The following is a 19,741-nucleotide window of genomic DNA, read 5'->3' on the forward strand; positions in this document are numbered from 1 at the left end:
ATCTCTCCAAGAGTGTACGTTTTGAAAGATCTTCGTCACCTTTTACAGACATCTTGCTTCTTTAATATTGTCCTCACGTGTAATTGTAGTCAGGAAATGTACCAGGTAATTTTCGAGCATTGTTAACTGTACATCTTACAATCAGGCAAAAAAGCAGCAATTTGAAAGAACACTGTCATTAAATATACCCAAGTATTCATTGCAAGTTAATCAAGGGCAAGGCATTCAAGAAATTAGCTTCAATATTTATCACTGTCCGAGGAAGCCATCTTGGCCGAAAAATGCAGGGAACTGAGACCGAACTTGAACCCTAGTGCCAGTCCCTGAGTGGCCCACCGTATTTACTCATGGCACTTGCCCCAAAAGCGGCGTTTATTTTAAGGGGCGCTATTCCAAAACTTGACGCGATGCCGGAATGTCTTCTTAAAATTTTTCCAAAACATTTCTTGTCCGCCAAGAACCTAACAAGGAATTTTTTTGATCTGGCATAGCCTACTTGAAGTAGCACCTTCCCCCTACGGTACTGCCATAGTAAGATAAACTTCTCAGAATTCTCAGAAATCTTGAACGTCAAATAGGCCTTTAGGCATCAAATGTGATTGGTCAATATTCATAGCATTCCACGAATTTTAGAGATTGTGCATTAAACTAAGTGTAATCTGTCAGTCAGCCCAATCAATAAGCTCGTTTAGGTCAATGATTACACAGTTTTCAAGACTTTTGTTTGATATCAAGTTTAATATCATAGGTGACAAATTACTCCTTAATTTTAGCGCGAAATTTCAGCGTTAATTTTTAATTTCATATGTGAAATTACAAAATTGCCATGGTAACATCTCTTGTATCTCGATCAGAGCCAAGATAGCGTCGAGATTTAAGACGGTGACCCTTGAAAAAGTTACGAACTTAAAAGAAGCAGCCGATAATTTATTAACAGGCACGAAGAATTCGAAAGGTGTTTTTTGTGAAGCAACTTAGAAAATTACGAACTTTAACAATAATGTATGCTTTAAACGAAAACTATATTCCTTTTCATGTTCTCGGTTTTAGATAGAATAAACCAGTAAAAACAATTACGATTGTGAACGTAATTTGTCACCCACGATATTAAAAGGTAATCAAATGGTTTTCTTGTGAAATTAGGAAATAATTTCATTTGCGTTTTGTCAAAATTCTGTTAATTTCCTTCGCCTGAAGGCTCGGTCAATTATCAGAATTTTGACAAAACGCGCGTGAAATTATTTCCTAATTTCACTCGTCGCCATTTGATTGCACATACAAATATGATGGCAAGGAGTTTGACTAATGGTCCTGGGTCGTGAGTACAAACGTGGGTCGTGGGTGTAAGTCGTGGGTCGTGGGTGTGGGTAAAAGTCGTGGGTGTGGGTAGTACTTAATAATTAATGGTTAATAGCTCATATTTAATAATATTGATAGTACTTCTAATAATTAATTACTGTTATTATTGTAGGGGAGAAGGGTTTATTCGGAATCCGGCCGACCGACGAGCCTACCGAGTAGTAATTCTTGGGTGAAAAAGGTTCTTGACAGTGAAAATAAATAACCATTACTATACCTTGCTTAATTAGACGGCCATTTTCATCGTATCTTTTTCGCTGTCCTGCTGGTAAGCTCGCATCCAGGTTTGGCTGTCATCTGGAGTATTCTGATCTCCCGATACAACTCCGGCGTAAGTTCTTTTGGCTGACATAATTGACCAAATAAAGCGAAAACAGGAAAAGTTAACAGCGACTGCTTGAGAAAATCCGATCTTTGAACCATACAAAAAACCTGGGCACACAAAGTACGTACTACCGTGAAGTACATGTAATACTTCTCGACGAACAATGAAACGTATGTTTCTTGAGTACGTTTGATTTCGTAACTCTGCCGAGTCTGGTCTTTGTCAGATAAGAAATGAATCATTTAAACTATTAGAACCTCTTCATTTATTTATTTACTTATTTCAATAATTCTTCAGATCTGGTTTATTTTATGATTTAGAAAACGACCTGGCTAGTTAAATGGAGGAAGAAAAATTTTAAGATTGTAATCGGTTCTTCGTTTAATTTAGATGTCACCGATGCCAGTTGTCGTGATCAATTTAACATAGTCCTGCGATTTCCATAGTTATTTCCTAGAATATTTCCGCCATGCTGAGATGGAAACCCTTTCCTGAAAAAAACAAAACAACAAACAGCAAAGTGAATAGACGGTTTTTTGACAAGAGTAGAATTTTGTAGTTGTATAATTAACTAATGTAATGAAATTTTGCAACTCCATCTGAAAATGTGTCAATAAAATGGTTATGATTGTTTTTAAATTTTGCTGTATAATAAGTGTTGAATATAGGGATTCGAAACCTCCTGACTAATTTACGACCAAATTAACGGGAGACTCAATTTATTAGAAGGAAAGACTGAGATATTTTAAAAATTTCATTGAATAGCTAATTCCGGAGGTAATATTCCTACAGGATTCAAGCCCACCGGAGGTTTGTAACGCAATACGGTAATGCTCAATCTTATAAGCTGATTGATAGCCCAAGAAGCTGGCGGGTTTGTGCGCGCATTGAAGCGTTTTAAGCAGAGAAGCCGCATGAAGTTTAATGCTCGAATTAGCTGCTCCGCCACCTTTATTTTTATCGCTGGTCATGAACAACTACCAACTAGGCCCGTTACCCGGAGGGATTTCCAGCGATGCTCAGTTTTTTTGGCAAATTGTCCAATTAAATCTCACACTCTAACTCTAACGAGATGCAGTTTTTGTTTTGCTGAAGCTCCTGTGAACAACGTTAAGTAATTAGTCGCGTTGTTGTTCAGTTTCCTGTTCAGTAAACTTTAAGGCAATGGTTGTGACCTTTGTCGTCTCGGTTATCGCTTCTTAAAAGCGATAACCGAGCGATAAAACTTTTATAATATGCCTGAGAGGACATGGGTAGAAGGTAAAAAAATCAACATCTGGAAAAAGAAACATATCGTGTGTGAGCAAAAGCCCATTTGAACGAGAAAATCAGTAGTAAAACGGCTTGATAAATATTCACGTCAGTAATATTATGGCTTTGTGATGCGTTCAGTTGTGTATGTAATTAAAGCATGATAACAAAACATCGTGTGGAGTCGGTGTTTCGTTACACCTTTGTTCAGTGCTGCGGTGTTAATAGTGAATTGTGGGTAAAACAGAGGAATAAGTGGAGGGAGGAATGGCAAGAAAAGGACTGGTGATGGATAGGAGGAAAAATCAAGGATTTGGCTCAAGAGCTTTTTTGTACAAGTCACGCTTATCCCAACACCTTCCAAAAAACTTTGATTGGTCGAAGCTATAATGAGGGTGAGCCTCTATTCTGACACACTGTCTATTATCTGATTGAAAACATGTCTATCTCAGGTGACAGCTACATAATGAGCTTTAAATGTCTGAGGTCAGGCTAAACTTAACAATTCTCAGCAATCTTGCATGTTAAATATGTCTTCAGGCATCTCATGTAATTGGTCAAAATTAATAGCATCTCAACCACAAGACTGTTAAGTTGTTTAACAGATATTTGGCGTCACGATAGTTGCTAATTATACCGGGATTATCGATTGTACTGTTAGTCCGCGAGTTTTTTGCTCTGTATTCTAAAAGGAAAGTCCGCTTTACACAAAACAAAAGTGACAAAACGGATAAAGAAACAGATGAAATCCATGACAAGCAATTTTATGCTGCTTAAGGGCACAGTTCCGTTTTCCTCTTGCTCTGATGTGCGAAATCACAAACATGCTTGAAGGGACTGGTAACCAAAAATTAAAAAACCACCAAAGAGAGATGGGAAAAATCCATCGATAAGGACCACCATGGTCTCCTCACCAGTGACTAAAGAGTCAAGTCCCTGTCTCATTATCTCTTGAGAAAAGAATATTTTCACAATTAAATTGGCTGGAAGAGCGAAAATGAAAAGCCGGAGAAAGTGGAGAACAGAATGATCAGAGTAGAAGAAACAAAAAGAGGTAGCCTGAGATAGGAGGATTTCAGTTTCCATTCAAAACTATTTTGAGCGAAACTTAGCCAATGTATTTATTTTCGGCGCGATCAGTTATTTTACGCCTGTTGATCAAACAACAAATCCTCAAACAGATTCGAGTTAACGCTTCTGTTAATAGCGTCGAGTGATAATTTTAAAGTCTGTGAATGAAATACTTGCGCTGTGTGGAATTATAAAATAACAGTAAAACAGTGATACAAAACAGTACCTAAATTGAAACAAATGGAGATACATGTACCGCGCGGGAGCATGGAGGCAAGAGTTAGTGGAGCAAAAAGGCACTGAGAGGGGTGGGGAGAGAATGTGCTTGCGCGTGACTTTCGCTCGCCATAAGGAAAACTAGTTCACATGTTTAGCTATTGCGTGTTTTACCGAAAAGAAAACAAACCATCTTCACTTATCTACAACAAACTTTTAAGATTAAGCTGCATAAGCCACTGATTATGTTAACCTATCAAAATATAGGTAATACAGAGTCTCTTCTATTTTAAAATCACGCTCTTCCCAAACACATTCCATGACAGGACGGAAGATATGTGAACTGTAAGTACCCTCCCGTTCTCCCATACAAAGCCAAAGAAAAGTTTTCTAAGGCTTTGTATGGGACAACAGGGGGTACAAAACCGCCGGCTACGATGACTAATTAGTATTTTCAATGAAAAATGGTCTATTTATTTTAAAAATTTCGAGTTAGCACTGCGATAGCTTATAGTTTTGCTGAAAATCACGCTCTTATTAAAACCTTCAATTAACCTTCGCGATTGGTCGTGGCCATTCTGAAGACTCACTGAAGGTCAGCCATTCTTCCCAGAACCTGTCTACCATCTGATGAGAACACGTTTGTCTACCGAGGTAAAGCCGTATAAAATTAGCAGAAATCTTGCATGTCTAATACGCCTTTAGGCATCGCATCTGATTCGTCAATATTTATAGCATTTCATTTGCAAGACAACAACAGTTTTATTAGGTGTGTTTAATGTGTGCAGCAAAATCCTTCCTTTCAAGCCGCTAAACATGGATATCAAAACCTTACTTGACAATCTTCATGAAGAAGTTTCCTGTCCAGTGTGCATGACCACATTTACTGAACCAAAGCAGCTGCCATGTTTACACAGCTTCTGCCTTCACTGTTTAGCAGGAATTCAAAGAAACAGTGGCCGCCATGATGTCATAACGTGTCCTGAGTGTCGCAAGGAGAGTCAAGTCCCTGGTGGAAACCTTAAAGATCTGCCCACTAACTTTCGCATCAACAGTTTACTAGATGTGCTGGCCATAAGGGAGTGCAGTTCTACCGGAGTCAAGTGCAGAAACTGCGACAAAAGAAGAGTGCAAAGTTTCTACTGTTTTCAGTGTTGTGCATTCTGGTGTGAAGAGTGTATTACTGTGCATAACTTACTCCGAGAAAACAAAGAACACCGAGTACTTGCACTGAAAGATTTTGAAGATCAAGACATTGAAGATGTCATGAAGCGACCAGCATTTTGTTCTCGACAAGGCCACGAAAAGAAAAAGTTGAAATTCTTCTGTGTCAAATGTGAAGAAACTGTTTGTTCTTCATGCGTTGTAACCGCTCACGATGGACATGTTAAAGTACTATTAGAAGAAGCGGCCAATGAAAAGAAATCGCTAGTCATGTCCACGGTTGAATCCAACAAAGCAAAAGCACAAAGGATGAGAAACAAAATCTTGAAACTTGACGAGAGTTCTCATAACATCGAAGCAAACGTTGCCAAAGTAAAAAGAAGCGCGCAACAGTTTGCAGAAAGCATGATCGCAGTTATTGAAGCCAAGAAACAGGAAATCTTTGATGAAGCGGATCATGAGGCGCAACGATCCCTGGAACGTTTGCGAATACAAAGGATCGAAATGGAACAGAAAGTCAAAATGATCGAAACAGCAGTCACAAAATTTGAAACGCTTTTAAAGCGAAGCACCAGCGTAGAGCTTGCCGAGTTAGATAAGGCAATAAACACAATCATTCCGAAAGAAGTCGATGATGAACGCGAAGAACTAGACTGTGACCTCGAAGGTCTGCGTCAATTAATCTTTGAGGAAAACGAAGCCTTAAAGGCAAAAACAATACATGGAGGAATCGGCCGTGTATTTAGCTCTGAGTCCAAAGCGGATCAGTCGACTGCTAAAGGAAAAGGACTCACTGAAGCGATTATTGGAATTCAAGCGAACTTTGTTTTAACAACAAAAAATGCCAAAGGACAACAATGTTACGAAAAGCGTGACCGAGTAACTGCGGAAATAAAAAATCAGGAAGGCCATGACTGTGCAACAGAAGTGCGAGTGAAAGATAACCACGATGGTAGCTACAAAGTCAGCTATTTTGCCAAAGAAACCGGAAGATGCCAGGCAGTAGTCAAAGTGAATGAGGAAGAAGCTGGAGGCAGTCCTTTCTCGGTTGAAGTTTCACCAAGACAATTCAGACCCGTGTTATCTTTTGGACAACATGGCTCGTCTCCTGGAATGTTAAACAGACCCTGGGGAGTGGCAGTGAATGAACGTGATGAAATTGCAGTGACTGAGATGAGGAACCGCAGGGTTCAGGTATTTAGTAGTGATGGAACTTACTTAAGATCTTTTGGTAGTAAAGGTGATAAACAGGGTGAGTTCGACTGCCCTGCTGGGATAGCTTTTGATAAAAACAATAATATTATAGTGGTGGACGGCGCTAACCACCGTGTTCAATTGTTCAGTGAGCAGGGTGAGTACCTGAGCCAGTTTGGTGGTAAAGGAAATCTTGATCACCAACTGTTTTATCCTCATGGCGTATCTGTAGAGAACGATGGAAATATAATTATTGTTGATTCAGAGAACAAATTAATTAAGATGTTTTCTCCTAAAGGCCATTATTTAAATAAATTCGGGGGTGAGGGTTCTTTAACCTTTCCCCTTCACTGCATACAGTATGAAAAATATCTCATAGTGTCAGACAGAGGTGAACATTGTATCAAAGTGTTTGATGGGAATGGGAATTTTTTGTACAGATTTGGAAAGGAGGGGGAGGGGGATGGGGAGTTCAATAAACCTCAATTGTTATCAGTTAACAAGGCAGGACACCTGATGGTCTGTGACGTAGGTAATGACAGAGTTCAGGTATTTGATCTTAGTGGAAAGTTTATGACAAAATTTGGATCAAAAGGAGACAAAAAAGGAGAATTTAACGCTCCTGTCTCTGTTGCAGTGCTCAGCGATGGTCGAATACTTGTGTCTGACCTTGGTAACCATCGCATTCAGATATTCGAATAGACTAACATCTCATTACCTGTTTGCTGGATAATGTATGTATATCATAGGAAGAAGTTACAGGTTAATCACTTGTGGGAGTTAAAGAGTTACACTAAGTGTGATCTGTCACTCAGCCAAGTCAATAAGCTCTTTTAGGTCAATAATTACACAAGTTTTAAAACTTTTGTTTCATAGCAAGTCTAACACGAAAACAAAAATGCAAAATTCAGTTGTACCAGATCATTAATTATGTCTAGAGGTACAGCTTCAGGTAATGTTACATCTACGATAAAGCAATCGTACAGCCATAGGTATTTGCTCGATTGTTTTCACCATACTGAGCTGGGAACCTATTCCTGAGTTAAACCAGCAGAGTGAATAGACTATTCTTTGACATTTAATTTGGCAAAATTTTGTTATTGCATATATAAATATGCAATATAAAATTGTAAATAATCGAAATATAAAAATATGTCAATAAAATAGTTGTGATTGTTAGTAAACTTTGCTGCATACTAAGTCTTTGATAAAAACAAAAAAGAGTGATTCGAAACTTTTTGACTGATTTACGAGCAATTTACTAGGAGAGGTTGCACATCCACCCGCTAAATTAATCTCATTAGAAAACTCATTAATAATTCATGAGCTGATTAGCCTATCACACGAGGCAAATTGATTATGTGTATGAACCTTTATAGCTGGTATAGAATAATCATTCTGAAAATCCCGGACAGGGTTTTGATTTCGGTCTCGGGGAAAATCGGGGTACAATTCATAAACAACTAAATCATTAATGAATTATTAATGAAAATATGATTACTATGATCACTAGAGATCTTTCACGTTAATTTTAATACCAAATTATTCCCTAAAAGGCAGCATACAAAAACATTAACCGCAGTAAACAACAAAGTTTATTTCCCTGATAATTTCTTATTAGAACAGAAATTCGTTCTTTTACAATTTCCCATTGTTCACAAAATTAATTGTGCAGTTTTGAATACTCTCAACTTTAACTCTAAATCCTATTTCCTCTAAGTTGGCGTCTTGAATTCTTCTTGAACTTTGCCACTCGTCAAAAATTTTGTAAGCCCACTTTGTGGCATACTGAGTAGCCCTTGGAACACAACTATCCAAGTAATCTTTCTCTTCCTTCGCTTTTTTTGGTTCTCGAAATACGCGTTTGGGCGGCATTTCAAGGAAAAGCTTTCTGAACGTTAACAGCAGTCGAACAAGGAGCACTTTTCGCCTCTGTATGTAATTAACTTTTAATGCATTCAAATCACGTTTAGAAAAATCCCTAGAAAGGCACGGGTTTTTGAAGCTATTTAATGCATTCATATAACGTTTGGAAAATTGCCTAGAGAGGCACCGGTCTTTGAAGCTATTTAAAAAACTCGCAGCACGTGTTTTATCGAGTCTAAAAACAATGCTGCTCGTTTTTAAATAGTACATAAATAGCTTTATTTAGAAGCCGAAAGTAGTGTTTCACCCCTGAGAGATCCTAGCCAACCGGAAGTTCTTTCAGCGCACCCATGAGAGTTTGTAACGCAACACGCTAATGCTAAATGCGCTTCCGACTGTTTTGTGAAAACTAAAATCCTTCCCAGAGATAAGTAATGGCCAGTTTTTTTTTTTTTTTTGTAAAACGCGGCCATGCCCTAACCTATGTTTCTTTTATATCTTCAAGTTCCGAAAGCATCACGTAGTTCGGGGTTACTGACTGCTCATTCGGAGAGCAGCTCCACAAAATACTGCAGCCGCAGCAGCAGTTCTCTGGGGGTAGTCTAGAGCATACACTTTGTGATCATGACCGTAGACACAGACGCGACTTGATTGCTCCTTCCACTGGTAGGCAACTTCAGACAGGGGCAATGCTCGCAGCTGTTGGCGCTGAAAACAAAGATATGTCCATAGCTAATTAGTGGGGCGCGCATGTTGGGACGCTAAGAAAAGTTTTACAAACCACACAGAGTGGACGGCAGCAAGAATCTTTCCTTTTAATAAGTTACTACTGTTATTACTGTTGTAAGCGTATTCCACGTGTATTTGCGATTTATTTTGCTGAGATGTGTTACTATTTGTTAACCCAAAGATGGCGGATTAGAGTTAATGATGTGACCTGATGTTCGTTCTCTTTTAATGGATTGGACATTTACTTTGATATTACATGAGCTCTGAAATGAGAAACCTGTAACCCGGATGAAAAAGCACATGTTTTGGAGTAGAGAAGAAGGTCTTTTTTTGGCTTTGTAAAAAAACTGGCAGAGTTTCGGAATAAATTGTGGTAAACAATTTACAAATGATGTCGATTTGAAGTCTCGGCAACACCTGATTTGATAAATTTTCTGATTAAAGATCTATCTACCTACACAAGAATGCTCTTGGCCGGCCACTTGGTGCTGTGTTTGTCTACCAGCCTCTTCGAGCCCATGTTTACTTGCTGGTGAAAAAAGGTCTTGATGGGCCACACCTTAATGAGAATCACATGGGTGTAGTTTAATAAGAACGAGAAGGCGAAAGAGATAAAGTCATGAGTAATCCAGGATCGTATTAATTTTGCTTTACTCTTCTCTGTGATTGGTACAAAAAAAAACCTCGCACTACTAAACCAATCGGATGCAAAACTAAAACCAGTCACGACCTGTTCGTCTGCATTTTCCCGCGCTTTAGGCGGTTTGCCTGTTTTTACTTTGATTTCTCGTTGGCTCATGATTCAGGTAGTTTTCTCGTTCTTCAATCTCCCCAAACCTCTTTCTCCATTTCCCTTTTGCTAACTTTGTTATGCATTTACAAATCTGGTCACTTGCGTTTTCCCGCGCTTTAGACAAATTTGTTGTTTTTATCTTAGGTTGTTATTGGCTGATTGTGATATTTCCTTCAATCTGATTGGCTGCTATGATTACTTTGCTTTTGGTTTGATAACTCAATCGAATAGCGCGCTATGTTTATGTCGGACGGAGTGTCTATTGGTAAGAAAAGAAAAAAACTCACCCCTGGTAGTTGTTGCTTAAATATTTCAGTTCCTTACGAATAAACGATGAGTTTAGCGGGTAATTAATCTGATTTTTCGACGAATCAAATTCCAGATCTTCGGATTTCAAAAGGAATGGAGTCCCAAACCTTTGCATTTCACAAGGTCTTCCTGATCTTCGGGTTTCGAGCTCGGATGGTCACCGGAACGCAAACCCTAGGAATTTCGAAATCTAAACTCTAGATTTCGAGTCCTTGTGCGGGGACTCGGATGTTTTTGGTTTCCTCCACGTTCGTGACCAAATCAATGGCTTCGTTCGGCTTCATTAGAAAGAATATGATTCAAAAGATTTTAGCATCGCATGTCAAAGTACTCTTCCACGTCCACAACACTTGTCACAGCGCTTGTATCCCACAGCCATACAATCATGACACGGCTGGGAATAAAAGTGAGATGAAACAACATGAAAAGAAGAATAAGAAGAATAATGTCATGGTTAGAAGCCTCTCTTACATTGACCCTGGGTGCATGTTGTCTTAAATTGTTAAATTTATTAGAGATTGACTCCAAGTTCTGCCGTCAAGCATCGCTATAGGCTCCCTATTTTTTGTATTGTTGACCAAGCGTGTGATCACGATGGTTGGATATTGGTCAAGTTCGTGTTGCGTTTCCCTCCATAGTCCCCTGAACAGGTGTATTGTTTTGCCTTTTTCCTTCTCATTTTGCGCGAATCATCCTAATTTAATTAATGTACATCATGGAGAGGAAGGAAAGGAAGGGGGTGGGGCTATATAATAAGTTGTATTCTTAAACCTTTGCACCCTATTATCAGCATGCATATTCTCCATACTGTTCTCTATACATTTCTTAAGAGGCCGTGACTGTAAATATCGAGAATTGCTGGCCAGGCTAAAAACATCGAAAATTCTGATAATTTGCCTGGAAAACCCCTTTAGGGAGATATATTCATGACGAGCTTTGCTCAAGAAAAAAATTCTCAGCAGGCATCGTAAACTGATGCCGAGGTTTGGGGAAGAAGGCGTTGGGTGGCTGTCATCGCATTAATTACACCACAATGTAATTATACAGATTAGCGCCCACGAATCCACGAGAGATACGCGATTGCGTGCGAGTTAACGCGGGGTCATCTGTTGGCGATGAAAATCAAAATCATGAAATGAAATGAAGTTTGTTGTGCGTGTAATGGTCATAAAATACTGCGTTTTCTCTGTTTCTGCCTGTTTCCTTATAACGACATTTTTAATCACGTAGTCTTTCAAAGATCCTTCCTTTTCACAGAAGAGGCAATACCGGCGAGGCGCCGTATTCGAAAAGCCTCTCTTTCGATTATTTAGGTATGATTCTTTCGCTTGGTTTGCCATAAAACAGTTACAAAAGATATCGCAATTTTCATGTGCCGTACGACCTGAATAACAACTGTATCGAATTTCCAGTATTGCGTTACTTGGTGGATCGATCAGTGTTCACGCTTTGCGATCGTAGTACACGATGTTATTGTTTTGGAACAAAACCCGTGGCGGTCGCACGACTTGGCCTCGTATCCTGGTTAAATTCTTACCAGTATTGTAATATTAAACCTCGACGAGATTTTTCATGTCGAAATGTCGAAAAGCATCATGTTTTCGATTTCGAAACCATTCGAAATGAAGTCATAGAGGCAGTCGGATTTTCGACGTGCGGCTTTCCACCGGCTAACTTAACCACGCAGAGTCTTTGCTGGATTACAAGTGCCACACTTGACCCTTGCAAGCATTGGTATCTACTTTTGAAAGAGGTATGTGACATTCCTTTGCGTAAATATTTCATATGCGATGTATTTAAACAAGGACCCTGACTATAAAAGGGATAGCTCCTCCCCCGTCTTGTAACGCAATCTTTGCTTCCATGGCTAATCGAAGAAGCTGACTAATGGAAGTTGAAGGGGGAAAAAGAGATTTGTACACGAAGACCGATATCCTTGTCTTGTTTCAATTGATTTCCACTTGAAAATGTTTTTATTGACGATTAAAAAGGGACGAATGGAGAAATACTGATCTTCATTTGCAAACCTCCAAAAATTAGGCTATCGCAATTTGAATTTCGCGCTCCTAACGGCGCCTCCTATCGCGAGATGGTCGTACTGGCCCTCTGACTCCCCTCCGTTTGCCTCAACTTCTTGAGCCGTCGATATCATTGACTAGAGGATCTCAGTACTGTGACATGCTCAGAGAGAGTGGTTTTCATGTACAGATATGTACATTTGTGTACATGTAAGTAAATGTGTGTACGTGTATGTTGCGACATAACTCATCTTCCACTTCGAATTAATCCATATTACGGTTGCTACGGTCGCGCACTAACTAGTCTTTAACTTTAAAATTGCATTTTATTTTGCCATGGCGGATTTTCCATCAAAAAAAGCCAAAATAGCGGCGCGAGGTCTACGAGTCCGTTATACACTGGAGCTGGCGGTCGAACCCGGAATGGAAGAGCGATTGGAAAGCGTGAAGACAAGAATTCAGCGGTTGAAGGAACGCCTTCATTTAGCGAGTCGAACACCGATGGCAAATGTTATTTTGATGGAACGACTCTTAGACTTATTCGAATGGTCTGAACAAAGAGGTATGGTAAGTGAAAGTCACTCCTCTTTGTTTACATCTTGCTCGTTCGCTCAGGCTTCTCATCTCGCCAGCGACGCGGCCACCCAAACCGACATAAACGGGTCCAATTTTTTTTATCGCACGTTTTGAGTTATGGGGAGAAAAAGCCTCAAAAAAGGAAAAAAAATAGAGCGAAGTTCGAGAATAGGTCCCTTTGAAAGGAACATAGTTTTCTAAGTATTTTGACACGGCACTATGTAGGATATTTTTTGCCTGAACATTTTAGACGCGCGTTGCAACGAGAAGCCTATTTCACTAGCTACTTATGAAAAGGTCGAGGTTTTCAATAGTTCTTGAGGCCCGTTCAGGCAATATAGCCGATGATAATTTGTTTTCCATCGGATTTCAGTCAACCAGACATGTTTCCAATCCGTGACCGAAATTATTTTATATGAGCACCCACGGGATTCGTATTTCAACACCACATATTCCGTTGGAGAAATTGCGCGCGATTCAAAAAAAAATTCTATCCAACGTGATCTCTTGTTTAATTGCAGAGGAGTTCTTGTATAAGTGTCACATGAAATCCCGTAGACAAAACGTCGAAGAAACTAACCACTTTATTACAACAATACAAAACCGGTATGAGAAGAGGATTTTTGTGAAAGACAATAAAGGTCATAACAGCTAGTCCTCACCGCTAGCCCTCTGGCCGTTTGCCTTCCTTACAGAAATGAAATCGCAAGCGGGTGTACATTCCGTGGAGCCAACTGAGTGGAGCCGATCATCTTTTCTTTGCCGTAAACGAAAATGGCAAAATTCGTAGAAGTTTGAGATATGCACTGGCTGCAAGTGACCTTTCGGTTACAATAGTTTTGCCGATATCGCACGGTCACGGACTGGTTGATGTCGACAGTTCGGTGTCAGGGGTGAAATGACTGACGGCTTGCCCAGGGCAAATGTCCTTTTATAGTCAGGGTCCTTGTTTAAGATATTTCCCGACGAAATCCAAAGTGTGGCGACACGGGAACTTCAGCCGGCCAACTCATCGTTCGGAGTAGTGGGGTTAGCCAGGATTCCCGACCTCGTTCACGTTGTGTTCACGTTCTGTCTAATAGCTGGTCTATCTTCTTCGTAATAAACAATCCCCGAAGAACTTATTAAATCTGCGGGATTTATGACTATCGTAAATCTGGTGAACTCCGCCACGCTAGACTTTGAGCCCGAAGGCGCGAAAAATTTATCTTTTGGCGCCAAACTCAGTCACGACTCCGTAGAGCTCGCTTCCTAACTTACCGAAATATCAGCTTGAGTAAATTCCCTTGGAGTGGAACTGAAGAAGCTTCGAACACAGATTTCTCATCTCGAATCAGCATGGAGTCAATTTTACAGACCCTTTTTTCCACCTCAATGTTCGTACCTTGTCGTGGTGAGGTGTCTTGAGTGCCTCAATGACCAATTGCAATACAATGCCTTTAAAGAATTCAGCTTCAGTTGGTGGGCTGTATTTTCTGCAAGGTAGAGGCCAGACTAACACGGACTTTGTCGTTGTAGTTATTGTTATGATTATTATAATTATCATTATTATTACTGATTTTGTTATTGTTATCATTATCTTCATGATTGTGATTGAATCATTTTCAAAATGAAATAGGCTGCTCAATGAGGATGGCATGCTGAGGCAAGTAGATTTTCATTTATTTACCCCCCCCCCCCTTCCCCCAAGTAGAAATTCAAGTGTTTCTGATAGTTTTTCTCTTCAATAGATTGTTAGAATGCAGAAGATTTTCTAAGACACATTGTACAGAGGGCTTGTCTTAAGTAGTTGTTTTCTGATTCAAAACCACCTGCCTAGTTCTGTTTCTCTTGGGTAGTTAGTCCATGGACTGTTGTTATCTGATGGCAGAACTAACAGGTGGATCTGTTTCTCTTGGGTAGTCAGTCCATTATGGGCTGTTGTTATCTGATGGCAGAACCACCAATCTGTTCGGTTTCTCTTGGGTAGTCAGTCTATGGACTGTTATTATCTGATGGCAGAACCAGTCCCTATTTTTTTCAGCTCTATACAGTCAGTCTTTTATGGACAGTTATTTTTATCTGATGGCAGTTTTAGCTTGCTCTTTTTGTTTTGAAAAATGTGTTGCTTATGCTGTTTGTCACGTATCATCTGTTATTAGTCGGAGGCACTTTGGTCAATCAATGCTATCATTGTCTTCATTATTATTACAATTGTTAATTCAGCTGCTACTCTTCTCTCTTTGACACAGGGCCCACTACAGACAGCACTAGCTTAATGAAGTCCCAAAACCTTTCACAATGAGCCAACTCAAGAATTGCAGTCCTGAACAGTTTTTGGGGTTTTCCTGGCTTTTCTTGAGATTATTTTGTCTCAGTTTCAATTACTTGGATACTCATTCAGCTAGACTAACATTAACACCATTTTGTTTATAGATAAACATTGAAATAATCATAATAGTAATATAAATGGTAATAATAATGATTTGTTATTGTTATCATTATCATTATCTTTATGATTGTGATCATCATTTTCAAATTGAAATAGGCTGCTCAGTGAGGATGGCATGCTAAGGCAAGTAGATTTTCATTTAATTCCTCCCCCCTCCCCCCAAATAGAAATTCAAGTGTTTCTGATAGTTTGTCTCTTCAATAGATTGTTAGAATGCAGAAGATTTTCTAAGACACATTGTACAGAGGTCTTAAATAGTTGTTTTCTGATTCAAAACCACCTGCCTAGTTCTGTTTCTATTGGGTAGTTAGTCCATGGACTGTTGTTATCTGATGGCAGAACTAACGGGTGGATCTGTTTCTCTTGGGTAGTCAGTCCATTATGGGCTGTTGTTATCTGATGGCAGAACCACCGATCTGTTCTGTTTCTCTTGGGTGGTCAGTCTATGGACTGTTGTTATCTGATGGCAGAACCAGTCCCTATTTTTTTTTTCAGCTCTATGCTGTCAGTCTTTTATGGACAGTTATTTTTATCTAATGGCAATTTTAGCTTGCTCTTTTTGTTTTGAAAAATGTGTTGCTTATGCTGTTTGTCATGTATCATCTGTTATTAGTCATAGGGTGACTTTGGTCAATCAATGCTATCATTGTCCTTAGTATTATTATTATTAATTCAGCTGCTACTCTTCTCTCTTTGACACAGGGCCCACTACAGAAAGCACTAGCTTAATGAAGTCCCAAAACCTTTCACGATGAGCCAACTCAAGAATTGCAGTCCTGAACAGTTTTTGGGGTTTTTCTGTCTTTTCTTAATTTGTTTTTGCCCCAGTTTCAATCACTTGGATACTCATTCAGCTAGACTAACAATAACACTATTTTGTTCATAGATAAACATTGAAATAATCATAATAGTAATATGAATGATAATAATAATGATTAGATTAATGGAAATAATCATAGGAATTATAACCATCAGGATAATGAACATTATTTCTCTAACTATTGTAAATATTTTTATCATTATTATTATTATTTTTATCATTATTATTGTTATCATTGTTATTATTATTATTATCATTATTATCATTATTATTGTTATCAATGTTATTACTATTTCCATCATGAATTATTAGAGATGCTTGGAAAAAAATGACCTATAGTTCCCTCCAACTCATTATTCTTTCAGTTTAGTGAATTAAGACTTTGTGAACAGTTACTGCTTTATTCTGTCATTCCTGATGACCATAGAAATGGTGAAAGTCCACAGATATTATCCCTCTAAGAGTTTCTCCAGGTGTTTTTTTTTTCCTCTGAATTTGGTTACAACAGAATGAAGGGCATCAGAGTATAGTGCGCCCAGCTAGACATGAATTGCATTAATATTACAGGGTCATTTTGCTGTATTCAGGGTTTAATCTTAGCCTTCTACAGACAAGTTTGTTCCTCTAAATGCAAAACACATTTTATCGTTTTTTAAAACAAACTTACAAAAACTGCCAAGAAACAGCTACTAAATTTATGGAAACATGACGAACAAGTCAACTAGACTGTGTACTACACATCATTGAAATCAAAGTATCACTTTAGGAACATAAAATCGCAAGGTCAGTTTCCCATTTTTAGTGCCTGAGAAAAGATCAGGCCACCAGATTACTTCAAATTCTCTGGTTGCTCGTCCATCTCAATTTCCAACAACCATTTTAGTTTACTGGGTGAGAATCGTGCTTGATTTCTTGCCCCATGCTCTTTAATTGGCCGCCTGTAAAGCTTGTTGAGAGTTTAACAGCTACTACTTGCAGCAACCTCCATATTCCCCCGATAGCCTTTCTTAACTCTAATGGTACAGAACTTTGATGACTCAGACCAGAAATAACATCATTCACTCTACCATCCCTGTAATAAAAAACTTTGGATTTTTCTCTCCATACAGGGGGCCGCAAATGTATTTTTACCCTCGCACGTTTATAAAAGCATTCGGCATGCCTGCTAACAAAGCTTGGATGTATGTTTCAGGAACTTAGTATCTTTCAACTCGACACCATTTGCCTGAAACCAAAATAATAATTACGAAAGTTAAGAGATTATTTACTTCTGGAGTGAAATGTACTAAATGATTTGCCCTTTCAAACATAAACCTGAGTTATCAGGTTTTGTCAATCACAAAATTACACGCCGGGTTATTAGTATTCCTTGGGGACCTTCCTATATTATCATAAATATCTAAAACAAGCAGGTCATTTAGCTAGGTAATCTATGTTAAAAACCGCGCTTTACAGCACTTAGAATTATTTTCCTCACTCATTTTTCTCACACTGCAACTTCGCGTACTACGCAATTATTACTACGCAGTCATATCTGGTGTCCAATTAGGAGAGCTTATTATTTTTGTTTTAGGGGTGAATTGCGATTTCTTGTATGTCCCTTATTTCGTCGAAGAAAAGCTCGAACAAATACTGAAAGTAATGAGTAAGTCACTATGAACAACGAGTGCAAAGTGACAGCACTATCGAGCCAAACTGAGAAATGTTCTTTAATGATTTTTAACCTGAACCACCGATTCTTACTATTTTTAATTTCTGCGTTTTAATAGACTTTGACATGTTCTTGAGAAGATATTAAGTCGGTTAGCGCTGTTGTTCCCTTCTAAATTATTTTGGTGGAAGCGCCTCAGAAGACACTGGTTTAACTAAAACCATGTTGGGCGACGTTATATTTTGACTGCACAACCCGCAATTAAATTTAATTTTAACAGCTATTCGAGTGTGTGAAGAACGGAAAAGAGCAAAATTACATACCATCGGCCTTTCGATGCACGGACGAATTAAAACTTTTTACAATTCCATTTATCCATTGCTTGTAACTGATAGACCTTGTCCTTATTCTTGCGGGAGGTCGTACGATCTGTTGTCCATTGTAGAACTTGGCAAACTTAGCGCAGTTCTTCGAGCGCAACAATGTGATCTTTCGATTCTCCATCTCACTAGCGCAGTTGTTGTGTTGAACATGGACGAATAATACATCGCAGCGTGTCTTGTAAATAGCTAGAGATGCCATGCATGTTTAGGATAAGCGCTGAATATGGACGAGCGTTAAAGCCGCCACTGAAAGAGCACAATCGACCGTTTTTCATTGTAAGGATCATGTCTTTCACACAGCTGTCAGAATTAAAGAGAGGAAGAACGTCGATCTCGCTCACCTAAGTAACGAAGTACACCACGAGCGGCGACGATGATCAAACACCTGGAAGATCACCGTGGTGTCCCTCTACTCTTTGGTATCATAACCAAGAGCGAGCCCTTTCGACTTGTCACTAAGTTTTACTGTTTATAAAACAAAGGCCCCGCTCTACACAAAGCCTTAAAGAATGAAACACTAGAAAAGCTTACTTAGCTTGGAATTATAAAAATTTCCTTTCTTAAAAATCGAAGATTTTCATGGTTTCCGTAACTTCGTATTTTTCCAAATTTCCTCTTTTACATGTTATGCCGTTTTGCATTTTCTTCAACGTGTAATTTAGTTCAGCGTCGATCATGTATCATCCTTAGAAGAAAATATTCTGATCTTTACGTTTAACTATAAAATTGCTTTGGCTTACATTGTGCGCATAAAAGGAGCGTTAAATTAAACGTGAGTTGATTCCACGCGAGGGTTTTACCTGGAAAAATGCCTGCACACGAGAGACACCGACATTACCGCGTGTCCCTTTCTGGAAAACATTCGTGTTATGACAAGAAAGGTCAGCTTAAGGGTTTTGGGTTACCCAAACTATGCAATTTTGACGCCGAAAAGTGCCAAAAAGTAATTACAGAAACTTCGTCCGCAACACCTTGAACGTGCTGTGGGCGCGAACTGAGATCTTCTCTTACAGTTAATAATTGCCAGGCGGAACTCAGATCCGGCTTAGCCTAATTTGCATAAATTTTTTAGGTGGGCAAAGCTCGTCATGAAAAATATATATATATATATCAAAGTTTGAAAAATAAAATGTGTCCGAGGAAATGGGGAAAAACGAAAATTCGGGTTTTTACCTAATTAATTATGCAAAAAATACAGTAAAATTGAGCAACTTTAGCGTGCTAGTACTAAAGGAGGATGTTTCGTAAGAAATTGGGGGTGTTTTTACTTCAAAGTATAATTAATGTGACTTTTATATGTGGCATTTAAAGGAGCTTTGGTTTAATTTTAAAATTCACATGATTTTTTAACTAATTGCTGTCAAATGCTTGTTGCAAAAAGCGAAAAATCGACCAGCTTCAAACCTTCAAAACGCGTCTTGGTATGTGTGGCATCATGTCAAACTACATGCTGGCACAAAGTTTAGTCCTTAAACTAAAATAATATGTAATAAAAAATTTGGGTAATTCAGAATCGTGCCGGCAAAACATAAAGCTTTGCGACACACTCTGGCCAGAGGTCACGAATTTGCATGATGCAAATCAG

The 19,741-nt window shown here is 38.8% G+C and overlaps 1 protein-coding gene and 2 long non-coding RNA genes across 3 annotated transcripts; 2 read left to right on the forward strand and 1 right to left on the reverse strand.

The window, feature by feature from the left end:
* The first annotated feature begins 4,969 nt into the window (after positions 1-4,969).
* LOC111319401 (E3 ubiquitin-protein ligase TRIM45) lies at positions 4,970-7,764 on the forward strand. The gene has a single exon (XM_088761358.1). It carries the CDS (start codon positions 5,039-5,041, stop codon positions 7,280-7,282), a length of 2,244 nt encoding a protein of 747 aa, XP_088617484.1. The 5' UTR covers positions 4,970-5,038; the 3' UTR covers positions 7,283-7,764.
* A 4,036-nt stretch (positions 7,765-11,800) lies between these two features.
* LOC148729916 (uncharacterized) lies at positions 11,801-18,056 on the forward strand. The gene is made up of 3 exons (XR_016001714.1): positions 11,801-12,030; positions 14,490-14,516; positions 15,103-18,056. It is a non-coding gene; the product is annotated as an uncharacterized LOC148729916 (long non-coding RNA).
* On the reverse strand, positions 16,748-19,245 carry LOC148729917 (uncharacterized). The gene is made up of 2 exons (XR_016001713.1): positions 18,097-19,245; positions 16,748-17,347 (listed from the first exon to the last, which is right to left on the reverse strand). It is a non-coding gene; the product is annotated as an uncharacterized LOC148729917 (long non-coding RNA).
* Between the last annotated feature and the right edge of the window lie 496 nt (positions 19,246-19,741).

The sequence above is a fragment of the Stylophora pistillata genome, chromosome 5, assembly GCF_964205215.1.
Source record: "Stylophora pistillata chromosome 5, jaStyPist1.2, whole genome shotgun sequence".
Taxonomy (NCBI): domain Eukaryota; kingdom Metazoa; phylum Cnidaria; class Anthozoa; order Scleractinia; family Pocilloporidae; genus Stylophora; species Stylophora pistillata.

Excerpts from the sequence above, each read along its gene's own strand:
- LOC111319401 (XM_088761358.1), top strand. The coding sequence starts at position 5,039 with ATGGATATCAAAACCTTACTTGACAATCTTCATGAAGAAGTTTCCTGT.